Source organism: Xenopus tropicalis, chromosome 6 (genome assembly GCF_000004195.4).
Source record: "Xenopus tropicalis strain Nigerian chromosome 6, UCB_Xtro_10.0, whole genome shotgun sequence".
Lineage (NCBI taxonomy): Eukaryota > Metazoa > Chordata > Amphibia > Anura > Pipidae > Xenopus > Xenopus tropicalis.
In genome coordinates this window covers 87,641,456-87,660,872 of record NC_030682.2, presented here as the reverse complement: position 1 = coordinate 87,660,872, position 19,417 = coordinate 87,641,456, and the positions used below count along the sequence as shown (strand labels likewise).

The 19,417-nt window shown below is 38.3% G+C and overlaps 1 protein-coding gene across 1 annotated transcript in view; it reads right to left on the bottom strand.

Moving 5' to 3' along the window:
- slc22a23 (solute carrier family 22 member 23) overlaps positions 1-19,417 on the bottom strand; it is a 99,907-nt gene that overhangs the window by 4,923 nt on the left and 75,567 nt on the right. Inside the window, exons 4-9 of the mRNA XM_002936427.5 lie at positions 11,015-11,183; positions 9,285-9,412; positions 8,680-8,782; positions 7,779-8,011; positions 6,850-6,882; positions 4,824-4,947 (exon numbers count right to left, since the gene is read on the bottom strand). Coding sequence (XP_002936473.1) covers positions 4,824-4,947; positions 6,850-6,882; positions 7,779-8,011; positions 8,680-8,782; positions 9,285-9,412; positions 11,015-11,183 — 790 coding nt within the window. The remainder of the gene's footprint in view (positions 1-4,823; positions 4,948-6,849; positions 6,883-7,778; positions 8,012-8,679; positions 8,783-9,284; positions 9,413-11,014; positions 11,184-19,417) is intronic.

Genomic DNA, 19,417 nt, shown 5'->3' with positions numbered 1-19,417 from the left:
CGGAAAGGATTTTTTACTGTGAGAGCTGTGAAGTTGTGGAATTCCCTCCCTTAATCAGTCGTGCTGGCTGATACATTATATAACTTTAAGAAGGGGCTGGATGGATTCTTAGCAAGTGAGGGAATACAGGGTTATGGGAGATAGCTCTTAGTACAAGTTGATCCAGGGACTGGTCTGATTGCCATCTTGGATTTAGGAAGGAATATTTTCCCCTCTGTGGCAAATTAGAGAGGCTTTAGATGGGATTTTTGCCTTCCTCTGGATCAATTAGAAGTTAGGCAGGTTATATATAGGTATTATGGTTGAGCGTGATGGACGTATGTCTTTTTTCAACCCAACTTACTATGTTACTATGTTACACAAAAACATTGAAGGCAGTTTCATTCAGATAAAGGTGCCGTATTGTGTTTTGCAGAGTACAATTTCTAATATCAGCTCTATTTATTATTTCATGCTCTAGTTTTCTTTTATCAGGTGTATGTAAGAAAACGATGATGTGAGTTTTTTGATTTAATTATTTGCATTTGTATAGGGCCTGTCTCTATTAGGAAACTTGAAAGTAATTTAATCCTGAGGCTAGATTTTTTTTGTGTTTCAATTATGGGAACAGCAGAAACAAACTTTAAAAACACAAATGACAATAAATAAAGAACAACTTTAAAGGCACTCCTGGTAACTATAGAGTCCAAATCCCAGAATTTTTTTTCTTCTAGTGTAGGGAGGGCAACTGCAGTATCAGCCACAAGCTAGGAACCATTCACATATGAGTAAAAAAAGAGAGTTTAAATGTAGAGCCACAGATATATATCCAGATAATGTTACTGTGTCACTCATTATTCACAAGTTTTCCTCTAGAGGGCAACATAAAACTGCCACACATTTATACATGATCCGATAGTCATATTATAATAATACGCATTAAGGATGTACCTACATTTTTTAAGCAATCCCATACTAAGGGTAGGAAGAACAGGTACCTGCCTAGCCACCCCCCCCCCCCACCGTTGTGCCCTAGGCAGGTACCTCTTCTGCCTACCCCTAGCTCCGCCCTTGATCATAACAAACATTTGTCTTGCACACTTTTCCTTGCTATTAAACTTTCAGCTTGGTAATAAGGAAAACTTCCCAGATATCCAAATGATCAATACTGATAGAATGTTATGATTTAATTACAAGGCAATTTGCATAATGGTTCTTAATGCAGGATTATGCTGAAAATACTTTGCCATTGATCTTTACAAAACATTTACAGGTTTAAAAAACATGAATGATATAATATGTACGGGCTTGAAACACAATTTTATTTGACTATGATTGACTTTGAACTAGAGACTCATTGGCAAAATATGCACAGCCAGTTTCAGCTTGGCGTGAAAGCAACCGTTCAATAATAATAGGTCAAGTTTCAACATATCTGAATTGTTTAAACATCCTCAGGTTAGTACAGATGGCAAACAAGCATGCTTTTGTTTTATGTATTGGCGACACTAAATAAAGACTTGGAAACTATTAACATCTGGATAATGTGGAATTGTAAATAGCAGGAAATACTGGCTATTGTCCTAACAACAGCAAAGTTATATAACTGTTTTACCCTGAGCATGATATGCCAAGTCATTTACTTTTGGTGACAGATGGATTGTTAGTGGGAAGTTCTGTCAGATACTAAACTAAGCCTTTCATTGGGGATAGTAAGGAAATGAGATTCAAGTGTAGGAAGTAGGCACAGCAAAGAAAAACTTGAGCAACTTTGCTCTCCCTGGCACGGGCATCATGTCAGCCCTGCACCAATATCGCATTCGGCCCGTGGCCCTGAATGAAAATCACCTTAGCCAGAGTGAAAAAGCAGTAATTTCGTTTAAGTCTCCTTAAATGCAAGTTGAGAGTGGACATAAGAAGGTTTGTGTACTGATGACAGGGCATGGTGCAAAGTGCAAGTGCCCCAATGTCAGCACCTGTGGGTGCAGGTCTGAAGTGCAAGGAACTGTGCTTCCCCCCCACCCCCATGAATACAGTGCTGCCTGCATTCAACACAGCAATTCAAAAGGTCAGGAATGCCCATGGGTGCAGGGTTCATAGGACAGGGCTGTATGTTGCACACCAACACTGCACTCTGCACCTCATACTGGATTTTTAAACCCCCAGACAAGATTTCAATTGGGAGCACCCAGCAGTCTTTAAACCTCCCCACCCCACAAGATCACACACATGCACATCCTTCATCCCTGCACTGGTAGCAAGGGGAGAAGTTGTGCGGCAGATTTAAACATCTTTACTGTTTACTGCTTTTTGGCTTGACACAATTTATTAAAAGAATAATGCTCTTGTTTGGGAGATTTTTTTCCCACAAAGTTATTAGAGTTAAAGTAAAAGATCAGTTTATGAAAGATACCACTTGCTGAGCAAAAAAAGTGCTTCAATACTGCTCAGTTGCTATAAAGTATCATGCTTTGTCGCTATACGTCAGGGATTAGGTTATTTTTCTCACTGGGAATATTTACCAGACAAAGGAACCATTCAGGGGGTCTGAAACTGAGACAGGATTTAATGTATGTGATGCAACAATAGCCGACTAACCTGAAATTCATGGCACAAGCAAATATTATTCATGTTTTGTGTTTGTCATTTATGAATCATCACAAGCATAGTATTTTTCCTCTCTACCTGCCATCCCTGTGCACCTGCTCATAGGAGAATTCAACATGTCAAGTGCTTTGGTTACAATAAAGAAGATTAAGTATGTATACAATGCAACAGATTTAACTTAACAGAGTTTTAAAAAAAAATTAAAAAAAAATAGATTTGCGTCACCATTAGAAACTGTAGCTATCAGCTCATCAGCCTCTTATATAAATTGTTCTGTAAGCAACAGAGTTACAGTGTTGGCATTTTGAAGTCATTACCCACATGTTATAAAATCATTATTTTCTACATGTGACATACACTGTGGTCTAGTGGATTTATTTTGCCCTAGGCAGGGAAGGCAGGTTAAATTGCTAGCTAAGAGTTTCTTGCAAGTTGAATGATAGCTGACACAATGTGCTGTGTAGTTGTTTATCTTTGTGGTCTATCCAGAAAGCATGTGTGCAAAAAACTTTCACATAGTTTCGCAATCTGTATTGCTTTAACCTTTACTATTATCCACAATGTACAGGCTGACACGAGACATTTGACTCTAAACGTTATCTTTCTGATAATTCAACTTAGATTGCTTGCAAATGCTGACATGTTTTTATACACATTGACTTAAGGTGGCCATACACGTGGCGATCTGACGATGTTTCGTACGACCATCGGTCGCACGAAACATCGTAAGATCCGCCACACACCATTCAGGGCTGAATCGGCAGGTAAGGAGGTAGAAACAATAGGATTTCTACCTCCTTCTGCCGATTCAGCTCTGAAGGGAGAATTTTGGTCAGGCGCCTTCTATGGCGCCCAATCAAAATTTTCAAACTTGTCCGATCGGCGAGTCGTCCGATATCGGCAGCTTCCTGCGATATCGGTCGACTCGCCGACATGCCATACACGCACCGATTATCGTACGAAACGAGGTTTCGTACGATAATATCGGTGCGTGTATGGCCACCTTAAGGGCAATGACATGGGGCGTTTCCATCTGCAAAAATAGTGGCTACTGTGGATGACAAAACATCCCTCGTTTCCTTCCCACTGGCTAAAATGCAAATTGCTAGAGAGGAAACATACATGGCATGGCTACTTTCTAAGGAAGGTGACAGACGGGCAGATTAGTCTTGCCCGCGATAAATCTTCGTTGCCACGGGCGGCTAACCTCCCCGCAATGCTATCCCACCAGCAAGAATCTAAGTCACTGGTGGAATGGCATATGTGTCGCTGCGATTCCCGGAAGTGGCCCGAAGTTGCCATCCCACTGGCGATTTACATTTTTGCCAGTGGGATGATATTGCGGGGAGATTAGTTGCCCGCAGCAACAAAGACTTGTCATGGCGCAACTAACCTCCCCGTCTGTCACCTCCCTTAGTTACCTCAAGAGGCAACTTTGTGCTACATCACAAGGTAGTCGTGCCACATATTGTATGTTTCCCACAAGCAATTTGCATTTTAGGTGGTGGGAAGGAAACAAGGGGCATTTTGTCGCCTGCCGTAGCCATGATTTATCACACACACAACAAAATTTCCCCATGTGTCATTGCCCTCCTTAAAAGATTTACACGAAGCTCTGCAGCCAGCCAGAAGTCACATTATTTTATTCTCTTATAAAAAGACATTCATAGACTAAAGCCACAAGAGGGTATGTCATTTTATTCATAATTATCATGCAAAGATGTAATTAATGTACTAATCGCAGCTCAAAAAAATTGAATCTTACACGATAGACCCTTCTAAGGGATGTTATGCTGAGTGCATAAAAACACATAGGTGCATTTAAAGAAATGCATATAAACACAATATAAGTTTATTTTTGTCAGTTCCAAATACAACCCTCTATTCTATTGTCTTCTAAATTAAGAACAAAAGAATGCAGCATGTGGCGTCTAAAAAAATGTAAGTAAATGAAGAAAATTACAAACGGGATAAACGCACATGAGTACAACCATGCAGATAGAATTACGGTAGCTGATGTGTTAAAGTGCACTCAAACCTGCACCTCAAATTTGCATCAGACATACAAAAGAAAGCCTTATTCAGTAAGAAGCCTTATTCAGCTGCATAATGAATAGAGCATTGGCTCTGCTAAGTAGTGCTACATGTACAAAACGAAAACAGTTCCCAGGATCCACCGCTGTCTAGTATAAACTACATGCTAAATATGGCTCATTAATAGTGAATGAAAAATGTACCTGATGACTGTAGGTGTGATTTCCGCACAAAAGAACACACTTAGACTCCCGACTGCATGAGAAGAAAACATCCCAATGATGGAGAAAATGATGGAGAACTTGTTTTTCACAATGTCACTTAAACCTGTTGGCAGAGAAAAACATTGATACCAACCAGTGTGTATAATTGTTTGCCTGGAGCAATAATCACCAAAGGGGTAAAAATGAAATTTTCTTGACATGGAATATTTTTCTATAGATTTTTATCTCTGTAACCCATGTGCTATTTTTCTCTAATTCTGTGTTAGCTGTAAATAGAATAACACAGTGATATTCACTAATCAATGCATGAAACCTATTAGGTTGATGGGTAGAGTAGTACAGTGTCGGACTGGGGTACCTGGGGCCCACCAGACAATCTCACCCCAGGGGCCCACCAAACCCATAAGTGCAGCCACTGCGACTGCTGCATCATTATATGGGGCCTAAAGTGAAAATAAAGCTTGGGACCTCAAATCATGCACTGTGCTTAACAAGTTGCCAACATTTTTAGGCTCTTTGTCACACCCTGTAGGCATAATGACCCACACATGCAAATAAAATTACTGCAGAAATGGATAGTAAGCATTAACTGCAGAAATGCCAGTAAGAAATGGACAATGAGCAAATTAACCCCAGACATACAAAGAAGAAATGGCCATTAAACATATTAACCCCAGACAAGCCAGTAAGAAATGAACAATGAGAAACTTAATCTTAGCCCTGTTAGTAATGACCATATTAACCCCACACAAGCCATATCACTTCATAAAATGGAAATAAACAAATTAACCCCACATGCCAGTAGGAGCAAGAAAAATAATATATTAAAAACATTACCAAAACCACTGCACAAGTAGAAGGTCTGCAGGGTGATAGAAAGAGCAGCGGGGTCCAGCAGGGTGATAAGGAGAACGGTGGGGTGGCAAGCAAAATAAAATGGATGTCGGCAGGGGCCAAGCAGAATGGTTGTGCAGGCAGCGGGGGGCCAGAAGAAAGTAAAGCTGGCCATACACGCACCGATAATATCGTACGAAACCTCGTTTCGTACGATATTCGGTGCGTGTATGGCATGTCGGCGAGTCGACTGATATCGCAGGAAGCTGTTGAAATCAGTCGACTCGCCGATCGGCCAGGTTTGAAAATTTTGATCGGGCGCCATAGAAGGCGCCTGACCAAAATCTGCCGTCAGGGCTGAATCGGCAGAAGGAGGTAGAAATCCTATTGTTTCTACCTCCTTATCTGCTGTTTCAGCCCTGAACGGTGTGTGGCGGATCTGACGATGTTTCGTGCGACGCCACATGTGGGGCCACCTTAAGAAAAATTAGTCACCTTGCTGGGCCCCCTACCATCCTTGACGCTGTCGCTTTGTTGGGCCCCATACTACCTTTGGAGTCGTCGCTCTGCTGGGCCATCCACCGCTTGCCTTGTATGGGAAAGATGGCCGTGCGTTCTTCTGTGAAACGCACGGCCATCTTTCCCGTACTAGGCAGATGGTGGAAAGCCCAGCATAGTGCCGGTTCCGAAGGCAGAATGGGGCCCAACAAAGCGGCAGCATTAAGGGTGGTAGGGGGCCCAGCAAGGTGACAAGGATTGCAGCGGCGGCCATCAGAAAAGGAAACTGGTCATTTGAAGTAAGCGGGGCCCAGCAGGACCGGGGCCCACCGGGATTTTTCCCGGTATCCCGGCGGGCCAGTCCGACACTGGAGTAGTATAAGGATATACTGCGGGAGCTGGTCCTTCTGTCTGAAGATGGCATTTCACGTAAAATTAAGTGCACACCAGGCCTGGACTTGTTATCAGTGGATTCTGGCAAACCCCAGAAGGGCTTCTGTAAGATGCTACAGTAAGTCACTATTTATTATGCTGGTAGGGGGCCTCTGGGTATTTGACATACTAAGGCCTATTTGGAATCCCAGTCTGGGCCCAGTGCATGCCATTCCTATATATATAAGACCAAATCATTCATTTATTGAAGTTTATGTATAATACAATGCACATATCATACCTGTTTCAGGTCTTTGACTGTATTTTCCAATTACTTTTGCCAGCAAGTGAAAATAAGAAGAGAAAAAAAAAAACGAATATTAACATACATTCTATTTTTTATTCACTTGAATTCTAGTCATCATGATGAAAGAACATTACATTCTTTTACAAATCCAAGCATGTGTGTGCCTACGTAAATTCAAAAGCCTGAGGCAGAATCTTAATTCTATGGTAATATATATATCGCTTATATATGTACAGTAAGCATATGATGCAATTTTTTATATAATACATTTTTTGCACTTTAAAGGTGTGTGCTGTCCATTTTTGAAAAACTATATATATATATACATACACACACACACACACACACACAAAAGATGAGCGGAATTCTCAAACAAAACACCGCCATGACTCATATTTAACAGAGACCTCTGTGTGTGATGGAAAAAATATAAATATATCAGACTGCTGCGGCCTCAAGGAATGGGTGAGCTTATTGCTCAGAATTATATTATATTGGCATTCTTTTCTCTCACTGCAGAAAAACTATAAACCATTTAAAAATGGTATCTGTCATTTCTACAAGATTAAAAAAACATTTTACCCGAAACAGTAGTATTAATACTGTTACAATGAAAGACATGACAGCTCTGGACATTTAACCTTATACAGTTAGTAAATTTGTTGTAACATGGCCAGATCAGTCCAAAATTAGCTTTTCTGCAGTTGAACAATGGGTTAACATTTCTGGGCCTGTATAGCCTCAAAATGTCCTATGGTACTGTTATGTTCTTGGCAGTCCATGACTAAAGTAATGATGTATACAGCATGGTAGAATCAAAGTTCAGTAATGCCTTGAATACATGTGAAGTCTCAATGACTTTGTACCTGGGCAGTGAATAGGCAGAATGATATTAGGAGTAGTAAATATACTAAACAACTTACAATTCAGAAGGCCCAACTGAAGTAAAGATGCTAGTGCAGTTAAAATCATAAATAGAAGCAATCCTCCTCTTCGTCCTAAAAACCCAACCACGGGACACATTGCCAGGCATGATGCCAGAGTAATCCCTGCCATGGCAAAGTAGTTCACATAAAAGTTGTGCATGAAGCTTGTGTTGAGTTCCGGGTCCATCAGACTTTTTGCAAAACAATGATGTATTCCATACCCAGTCAGTCTGGAGGTACCAACAGAGGAAAAGTAGGTTAGGGCCCATTGAAAAACAAAATATAGAACAAGATACACTGAAGTAATACCATTCCCATTCAACAAAAAGGGAAACTAGTATCTTAAGGAAAAAATAAACACACACGGTGAACATACAAACTCCTTGGCAGTGTTTGGCCAATGGCAACTGAGGTTACCTTGCTAAAAACAACAACATACCCATTTTTCCACTACCAACTGCTTTGTAAGAGCTAAAAGGTTATAAAAAAAATATACCCAAATATATACAGGCACACACATAGGGGCAGATTTATCAAAACACGAGTTCGAATCTCGAACGGGGTAAAATTCGTATTGGAAACGAAAATTTCTGAAGATCGCAAATATCACGAAAATGCTTCAGAAAAAATCGTATTATTCACGTTAATATCGTATTGGCGATCCGAACGTCACAAAATTTTCGTACCGAACGATTGTAAACAGCAGCAAAACAAATTCGATTTTTTCGCGCTATAAATCGCACAAGCGTCGAAAAAGTAGTGCAAGCGTCGAAAAAGACGAGGAAAATACGAATTGGACCGATCGAGTGAACGGTCGGAGCGTTCGTGGATAAGTAAATGTGCCCCATAATGTTCATATAAATATTTTTTTGGAAAATGGAAAAAGCCAAACACTTACGAATTTACACAGAGCACTAGTATATTTTTCCATAAATTCCTGGTCCCAACTACTTTTACAATGCACACCTTCTTGGGCCTTGTGTAGACTTCTCTTTCAAGTTCTGCAACAGATTAGTGTTAAAGGAATACTGAATGCTTACTGAAAATAATGTTTTACATTCTGCTTTAAAACTTAATTAATACTTTAAAAGGTATAAGATTGATTAGCCAGAAAGCTCCAAAATACAGGAAGACCATCTTCCATAAAGTCTATTTTATGCAATAATTCTTATTTTGTCCCCTTTCATCTCTAATAATAAAATAGGTACTCTTTGTACCAGATCCCAACTAAGACATAATTAATCCTTACTGGGGACAAAACAATCCTATTGAGTTTATTTAATGTACAAAAGTATAGTGATCCAAATCATAGAAATGGAAAAGGCAAGGTTCCAAGCCTTCTGGATAATAGATTCTATATAACCAAGCCTTCTGGATAATAGATCCCACACCTGCATTACTTCTTTTTACTATCATTTCGCTTTGACAGACATTCTAATAGAATTAGTTATAACTTGTTGCCTGGAATTTCTGCAACTGATACATCTTAATGGAAATTCTTACCAGGCATTACTCCTTTGACATCACTTTCCATATTCACTCTGTTTCTGTGAATCATTTTAAGAATTTGCTTCTTAGAAGCATCAAACTGCATTGTGGCCATGAGCCATCTCAGGGATTCTGGGAAAATACTGCAGGCAAAAAACAAAAACAAAAATAAAACCAGATTGAATATTCAGTGTTATAACAAGCAACATCAATAAATGTGAAAATATGTATGATTGTTGTGCAGCGCCTACTAACGTTTAGGGAATCTGAACCAGTAATTCATTATTTACCCTATATTCCCTATAGGAATAGAAAGATAGAGAATGAGAGTGAGAACAAGATAGAGAAAGTATGAGAGAGAGAGAGAGTGCATGTGTATGTAGCAGACAAAGAGGAAGAGAGAAAATGTAATACAACAAAAGCCTTAATAAAGCCATTGTTTCTGGTGATACCATACATAACACTGCAGGACCAATTACAGTGGTAGCTTTTTCCTGACACCCATTGGTGAATGGTACAAAACTCTGAAACAAAACCCCTGTTCAGTTCAGGTTCTTGCTGCATGTTTTATGCTCTGTTACAAATGATGAACGCCATTCTTTCACAATGCTTGGTCACCGTACATATCAAATACTATATATCAAATTCAATAAAATATACTGTATATAGCTGTGAGGGCCTGGAAAAAAATGAATTTAATCTGAGAAAAACTTTCTAGAGGTTTAGACAATACAATTTCTAGTCTGGTTATCCTGTGTGATTACAAGATAGGCACACTTGTTGCTTTTGTTATATCAACCTTTTAGCATTTCTGAATAGAAATACAGCATGTACCAGCTTTGCATAATGCTCATAATTTTGGCCCATTTTCCCAGGCAGATGGAAAAGTTTTTATAAATAATGTGTGTAACTCCCAGCTCTAAGCCACTGTGGCCTCTCTTTCTTGTAAACGACTTCTCACCCACTGGCACTAAAATTGCTTCTAACAAGAACATGATTACAGAGGGTACGTTGTCCAATTCAAAGGCAAATGCATTAGGTTTCTGCTATATGACAGCAAGTTAACTACATAATTCTGCAAATGATATTGTCATAAAGACGTATGTACTCTGCAGGTATCCAGCAACTTCTCTGTTTCCTTGCTCTCAATTTTATTACGAGAAATTAAATTATTAACATTTAAAGGAGAAGGAAAGGATAAGTCACTTGGGGGTGCCAAAATGTTAGGCACCCCCAAGTGACTTTAAGCGCTTACCTTGTTCCCCGGGCTGGTGCCCCTGTTAGGAGAAAACTGCACCAGCCCAGGGTACCTGCAGTGAGTGTCCCAATAATTTTTCTACCATGGTGATCAGTGGCTTAGTCGACTGGACAGGTTAGAAAATTTTGGTCGCGCAACGATAACATCTGCATGTGTACTGTATTGGACAATATCCTTGGGGGACCTACAATGCATCTCTAGGAAGTCTTTCGTACAACTGGTGTCTACCAACTATTTCATGTTCAGAACATCCTCAGATTTGTTATCTTTAGGGCTTTATCCAACAGTTTCAGTCTGAATGTTAGTTTTAGATTGTTGCATTTAAACGTACCATCGATATCTGAATGTTCATCGGAAGAAGACTAAAGTCTGAACATGTATGGCCACCTCAAGTATTATTTCTCACTTTGGTAACATTTTGGTAACACTGGAAAATAGATTTAACTTTGAAGGCAATATATCAGTTTATGGAAACTCAGATACTTACACCCAGTAAAACAGCATCAAGATGAAAGGGCAGATAATGACAGCTTGAAGGACCTGCCAATCCCTGCAGAGTGCCGCAATGCCAGGTAAGAGAAACTGGCCGGCCATCCCAATGAAGCTGGCGACCATTGTTATCATAAATCTGTGACCAGGAGGGCAAAGTTCTATTCCTAAAATCAAAAACAAATGTGATGAATATTTATGCCTTCCTATACTTTGCAAACAAAAGGAAACATCTATTTTAGTATCACGTCTGCTGCAAAAACATATATCCTCCTGACAAAACGCTACGATAAAAGGTGTGTTTCACCTTTAAATTAACTTTTAGTATGCTATAGAATGGTTCATTCTTAGCAACAATTGGTCTTCATTTTTTGTAGTTTTAAAATTATTTGCTTTCCTCCTATGACTCTTTCCACCTTTCAAATTGGGGTACCTGACCCTGGCAGCAAAAAATACGATTGCTCTTTGAGGCTACATTTTTATTGTTATTGTTACTTCTTATTGCTTGGCTTTCTGTTCAGGCCCTTTCCTATTTATATTCCAGTTTCTCATTCAAACCACTGCCTAGTTGCTATGGTAATTTGGTCCCAAGCTGCTAAAATTCCAACCTGGAGAGCTGCTGAAAAAAAGACCAATTGCAAGTTGCCTCAGAATAGCACTTACTACATCATTATAAATTTAAAGGTGAACAACCCCCTTTAACATCTCATTAGCATTGGCAATGACTGATACAGAGGTGTGCTAAATTGTGGGATTATTTTCAGTGAATATAATTTTCAGATGCAACAATAACATTGAGGGTAACATGGGTTATGTAATAACACTGATCTAGGTGCTTTGTTTCTATGTGATGGCACTGGTTTTCAGGATCCTTTCAAACAAACTACACTACTTGTTCTGCTAATCCTCAGGTTATGGAAAATGGCCCGCTCTAATGCTAAATCAAAGACTTATGCAGTATCTTGCCTATGATCTGATTGTGCTGTCTACATTTGGATCCTTATTTTTATTATTTTTTATCCTTTTTCTACCAAGGGCCCTTAGTGTAAATGTTGGTATAGCTGTTCACTAAGTTTTAGTTACTGAACTGGATGTACTCATGCCTAAGGGCCACACACGGGGAGATTAGTTGGCACAACTTTTTGAAAAGTCGGGGTGACTAATCTGCGCAGGGAAAATGTGCGAACGATTAGCTGCAGCAACAGCTATTGTACACTATCTGCGGAATGCGGAATCACCCTATGTGTCTTCGCCCTAAAGGTTTGACCAGCTGCACATGACGGCTGTGTATGCCATATATTTTGAGACAATCTTTTATAAATAGTTGGAACACTTTTAATTTGATAACATTGCATATTATAACTGATACACAAAATACTGCAGAGACAGTTCTATTCCCCCTGTCTATCCAACTTAACTATAAGCAGAGCATTTCCCATTCATCTATGTGGAAAGCATTAATAGGCAGGTTGGGGTATTTTAACATTTAGGTAGATTTATCAAAATGTGAGTTTAGAGCTTAATACAGAAAAACTCACTTATGTTCCTACCCATTGATAAATACACTTCTAAAAATCCCATAAGAATGAATAGAACGTGAGTTTTTATGCATCAAGATCTAAACTCTCTATAAAATCAGCCCATGTGCCAAAGACATTATCTTCAAAAAAAGTCATTTCACCTTTAGTTTTAGAATTTTTTATTTTATCTTAGAATTAAAAAAAAAAAATTTGTGAAGAAAATACCTCATGAATTAGCCCAAAAATATCTTCAAATTTAAGTAATTATTTATTTGTTAGTTATTACTCCATGTCTAACCAAATACAACTTTACATGTTCTTCACTATTACTGGAACATATTTTCACACTCTTTTCCAGGTCACATAGCATCTCTTAAGCCATATATCATTCTAGATAATAAGGTAGAGCAGTACAGGAGTAAATTTTCCAAGCAGTGTGTGAGTGGGGAGAGGTCCCTGGCTTCTTAAGGATTGGTCAACCACAATAATAGAAAATGTTTCCCTAGTGCAACATAAATTAGCAACCAATCAAAATTATACTTTATTTGCTCCTCTAGCAGCTGCATAAACAAAGCTAATTGCTAATTGGTTGCTGTTGGCTACTGCCCAAAAGCAAATTTGCCCAGTGTTAATAAATTAGCTTCAACGTTCTCTGAAGCTTTATTATTTGGATGAGACCATGTCCTTGGTCTAACTGAAGCTCAGTTTTAAAGTGTTGGAGATGCCAGGCACCTGTTTACTCATTCAAACAAGCTTATCCTAACATAAAATGCTACTTCACACTATGCAATATGTACGCGTATAGTCTATTCATTTAACATTGCTGAATCCTTCCTAAACTGTATTTTCTAATGCATCAAGCATGAAAAAATAGGTAAAGAAAAGCACAAATTGCAGTTGCTATGCAGGCTACAGACAGGTGAGTTCTATTGCAACTGGCATGGATCATGGAGAGCTCAACATTCCATTCTGATTGCTCTCTTTCTGAGATAAGAGTGGTTGTTGATGATGATGATGATGATTCAGATATTTGGCAAGGTATTTAATCAACTCATTAGAAATGTATTAAGTTTCTTCAGGATGACTTTAAAAGTTCATCTGAGGAAATGAATAGTGTAATACAAAATAACTGGCAATTCTACTTTTTCACATCCCAAACCGAAAGAACAGCTGCTTTCCTTCTCATGTTGGCACCAGGCACTAATCTTGTGGCCAAGATAAATACAAGGCCAATGCAGTCAAAGTCGTTAGTGTAGGTCAATGAGATTTGTCTTTTATATAAATGATTACACTATGTTTTATTCCAAAGAAAATAGAAAAACCACTGGATAAATTAACTGAAAGCTTTCCATGGGTCCCTTTTAGAGCCATATACTGTACATTGTAGTTCATTGCTGTTTATTTCTCAAGGTTTATTGTTAGTACATTAAAATTACTTATTACTTGTGATGTGACATGTTAGCAATCGCAGTGTTGCAGTTCTCAGTATAGAAGGATCACATGATAGCTGGATACCTTCTGTGAATGTCACAATAGCAGTTACTTTGATAAGATTTTTATTGCAGCTCCTTAAATGCATCCAGGTCACTGACACTTCAATAGCTATTTACTACTGATTCATTTGTTGCACAGCAGCAGCCATGAGAGTCCGAAAAGCAATGCAACAAGCAATGCCAGTGACAGCTACAGCTCCAGCTCCCCATATCCATATTTTAACAAGGCACAAAGACAATTTGCCAAGACCAAAAACAAAATTCTCTTCATATTATAGGTTCATCTGGCTCAGGTTAAAAAGGGTTTGTATAAGGCCAATATTCACTCATATTAGGAAACAAGTAGTGAAAACTGGGGAATTATTGAAAGTGATAAAATTCTATATAATGCATTTTGTAATGAGTTTGAGACATGTAAGTTTTTTAGATCCAGTGGCCAAATATTGCTCTGGATCTGGCAGACGAAGAAAAGGGTGCTTTCGCTGCTTCAGTTCCATGTGTAACTCAATGATTAAGGGGGGGTAGATTTTTACTAAGGATTTACCAAATCCACTATTTTGGGATTCGTCTGAACCATAAATCCTTCGTAAAAGATTCAGGCGAATACTGAACCAAATCCGAATCCTAATTTGCAAATGCAATGAAGCTACCAAAGGGATAAAAACAACCATGCAGCGAAACATTTTCAACTTCTGTGTTTATGTGATGAAAAATCACATGATTTTAAGGATTTGGATTTGGTTTAGCCAGGAGCATGGATTTGGCTGAATCTGAATCCGGCTGAATAAGGATACTGGATTCAGTGCATCCATAATTTTCACATCCTTATACAAAGGAAAACGTTAAAATTAGGGGTAGATATACGTGCTACATGAGATGTGGATCAACGGGAAGAAACTATAGATAATCTATATAGCTTTTTAATATCACTCAGGGGCAGAAAGATCCAATTAAAGATGATTCATCGAATATAAATTACCCTTGAGAGACCCAGGCCATGGGAAAACTAGAAGAAGCTAAATGTATGTTGTATGACAAAGGCAGGTTTTCTCCATTTGATTTGGGATTGTCCTAAAGTAATAATATATTGGACAGAAGTCACTCACTATATAAATGAATACTTCTCCCTAGCATCAGGTCTCCTGAGATCTGCTTGTTATGCAGAGTAGGCTAAACAGTTCCCCTTCAGAAATCCAGAAAATTACTATGCTCTGTCGTGTTTTATGCAAAAAAGCTAGTAATAATGAAGTGGATGAGCCCCATATCTCCCACACTTCAGCAATGGGTTGAGCTAATAAATGGTACATTGCCACTGATCAAATGGACATACAACGTCCGGAGTACATGCTGGAAATTTGAGAAAATATGGGAACCCTGGCTAGATGCCAACCCCAGTATAATGGATGATTAACACCACACATAACCTTTTGTGTATTCCGACAATTCTAATTTTCAATTCTAAAACGGTCACTAAGTATATGATGTAAGCGACTGTATCCAATTGCGATGTAAGCAATCTGTTTTATTTTATTTGTTTGCAAAATGCAAAACAAAAAACCTTAAAAAAAAAAAATGATATGCTACATGGCTCTTGGTGTGTAGATGCTTAAGTGACCATGATCCCTAATGCATGTGAAAGGATGACTAAAAGGGAACTTAAAGGTAACGAGCAAAAGGAAAAAGGCAATGCATTTACAGGACTGAGCAAAGTATAGTTATAGTACAATTTGCACTATTTCGCAATATCTTGCAATGAGAGTACAACTACTTTTCATAATCAATTAATAGATATATAATAGATAATTATCAGTGATGGGAAGTATTTATGATCAGGGATCTGCCCTAGGGAGGGTGGATCCTTGAGGGAAAATTGAGCATACACACAATAAATGTTTGCTGTTACACTTATAGTATGTGTTTGCACTGAAAAAGACATCCCTTTATGATGCTGAAACATTGACTGAAACATAAGATATATTTTTGATATTAAGTCCAGAGTATGTGATAATCAATACATTTTAAAAAAAGGTACACTCGGTCACATGATTTTAAGGATTCATTTTCAGAACAGTAGTTTTCAGAAAGTAATGGTTACGTGCGTAATAGCGTGCGCTAATATCAAGTGCTACGAAATAACGCATAAATATATTGCATGCCTTAAAATATCGCTTTAAAATCTGCCATTGCCAGATAAATAACGACAATAACATCGCTTCTTCATTCAGACAAGTGTCCTTTTAGTGAATCGATCGTTAATTCTCAAAATATAAGAAGTGATAATAATTTTAACGCATGCTATAAATATCACGTTTTTTCGGCCTTTAGTGTATCTGCCCCTATGTGTAACAAAACCCGATCTCTCAGATTAGAACTACCCTATCTACCCTGAGTACAATGCAAGAAGGTACTTTAGAAGCAAACAAAAGGACTACATGTGAAAGTCACATTATGTAATTGTTGGTGTAATCCAATCCTTCTGTGCTGGCTATGAGGCTTGCTCATATCAGCTTTTAAATTGTCAGTTTTAGCAGGATACCTAACTCATGAGCATTTGCATCCTGTTTGTTTCTGCTGTGACACCCCCTTCTGCCGAGGAAGTTATCCATTCCCCTGAGTGAAGAGTCACTTTCAGCTCATGTCTGTGACTGGAGGCAACAGCCACCTTCCATAACATTGTGCAAATGTCACACAGACTTAATCAGTTCTGAGTGTTATGCTATGATTATATACAAAACATTAATCTTTTCAATTTAAAACAAACAAAACCTAAGACTACCTTTGGTCTCATCCACCACTGAATTTAACAAAACAGCTGCTTTCCCCTTCTATGGGCAAAGTGAGAGTTGTAAGAAAGCATGCACTAGAAAGCCTACAAGCATAGCACTAAAACAGAATGGCAAGACTTCTAGATTTAAGTAACTTTTACATAATCTTTTAAAATGTTTCTTATCTATGTTTGTGCATGGTTACTACCACAACTGTATGGTTACAGTTGTGGCATCATATTAGTACAGTTATCTGAGCAGTGATGTTCCAGCTTGTCTTTTAGACTTGCCTCGTGATAGATGGGGCAAGACACAGATTGCCTTGGGGCTCTGGCACACGGAGAGATTAGTCGCCCGCGACAAATCTCCCTGTTCGCGGCCGACTAATCTCCCCGAAATGCCATCCCACCGGCGAAAATGTAATCTCCCCGTGTGCCACAGCCCTTAATATCTATTCCTTCATGCATTTAATTTATTTAGATTTTTTTTAGCTGGAATAACATTCACTCTATATTTTACATTGACAACTGTATGTTTAATAATTTAGAATCAATTACTTCTCTATGTGGTATAATTGTTTATACATGTAACAATTTGTTATTCATATAAACTGGAAGTACAATTCAAAATGTCAAGAAAGCTAGGAAAATTCTCTTTTTGCCCTTTATGTGTTATTTTCTACTTAAAACCCCCAAAAATTACCTTAGTCGCTGCAGCAATGTGTTATGGCAAATCTATGCTGACCTAGTAGGTAATAAAAGGCACTTAATTTGCCCAGAAGCAGTAACCAAAAGCAACTAATATGTTGCGTTTAAACAGGTGACCAGTAAATGCTTCCTGCTAATTGGTTGCCATGGGTTACTGCTCCTGGGCAAACTTAGTGCTTTTATTACATAACCCCCTAAAGGTCATAGCCCCTAAATTTGTCAGGCCATTTATAGTAATCTGACTGGTCAAATCCATCTAGCCACCCGTGTGTGGTCAAACTGCTCTGTTTCCACTTCACTGGATTACAACAGGGGTCCCCAAACTTTCTTACTCATGAGCCACATTCAAATGTAAAAAGACTTGGAGAGCAACACAAGCATCATAAAAGTTCATGGAGGTGCCAAATAAGGGCTAAGATTGGCTATTAGGTAGCCTCTATGCACATTATCAGCTTACAGGAGGCTTTATTTGGTAGTAAATCTTGTTTTTATTCAACCAGAACTTGCCACCAAGTCAGAAATTCAAAAATAACTACCTGGTTTGGGGCACTGAGAGCTACATTCAAGGGGTTGAATTGCCCCCGAGCCACTAGTTGGGTGTCACTGGATTAATAACACATAGATGGAGTTTTCTTCAAATTCAGCCATGTGAGGACAAAATTAAGGTATTTACAAGCAAAAAAACCCAGCTAAAAATACTACTACATTTACATGTTATAGTCCCTTATGCTGTATTCTACAGGACTTTGGTTTCTAACTTACAAACTATAGCTTAGACAACTATTAATGGCCTTAAAAGTAGATTTTGCTCTAGTAGTTTAAGATGTATGCTACGATTCAGTTCAGGATTCACCCAAGATGTGGCCTTTTTTCAGCAGGATTTGGATTCGGCCAAATCTATATCCTTAAAAATCACATGAATTTTTTTTTCTAGATAAACACAGAAGTTAAACATATTTCACTGCATGATGAGCACGCAGTTCTCTTTGGCCCTTCCTTTTAATAATTTACATATGCAATTTGGGATTTGGATTTGGTTTGGTATTAGGCCGAATTTTTCACAAAGGATTCAGGGTTCGGCCGAATCCTTTAATAATGGATTTGGTGCATCCCTAGTATACTATGGCAGATGACAAGTTAATACCAAATAATTTGGTATTTTCCATTCCTACATAAAAATGTAAATTTGTAGACTAGAGGGGTTCCAGCCAATCAATAACTTTATACTTAATTATGAAAGTAAAAATAATGTAGGACACCAGCTATTTAAAAAAAGGCTATATTCTGAAAAAATATTATAGGTAATATATAACATAACATATAATATGAGATGAAGGTGAGTATAGAACCGGCAGACCAGAGTTAGCCCCCCACCTACCTCTTTCCTACAACATATAAGGAGGCAGATCACACAGAGCAAGTAAGAGAACCCCACCCTGCTATAGTTGGTTGCCCAAGATAAGAGACACTTTCTGTCAATTCAATCCAAAGAGCTGAACTGGAAGCCAGTAGAGGATTATATACTTTGGCTGCCATGGGCTATACTCCATGAATCAACCTTTACCACTGAAAACTGAAATCACCAAACTGAAATTTCCTGCAATATTCATATTCTGTATACGAAAAACAAATTATATATCCAGCTAAACAACAATAAAGTAACTTCCTTTCTAACTGACTTATGCATTAAAATAAACACCAACTTTATTTATTTTATGCATGTATTGACTTTAATATAGAGAAAGAATTTCTGTCCCCTACACCTTTTAATGTATCAATGCATTATCTGTACACACTATTTAAATTCCCCAGTGCCAATAATGATACCATGCCAGGGAAAAAACATTCAAAAACCACAATCAGCACTAAATAAGCAGGCTGTTCATCAGCCATTATGCCTCAACAATACATGTTAA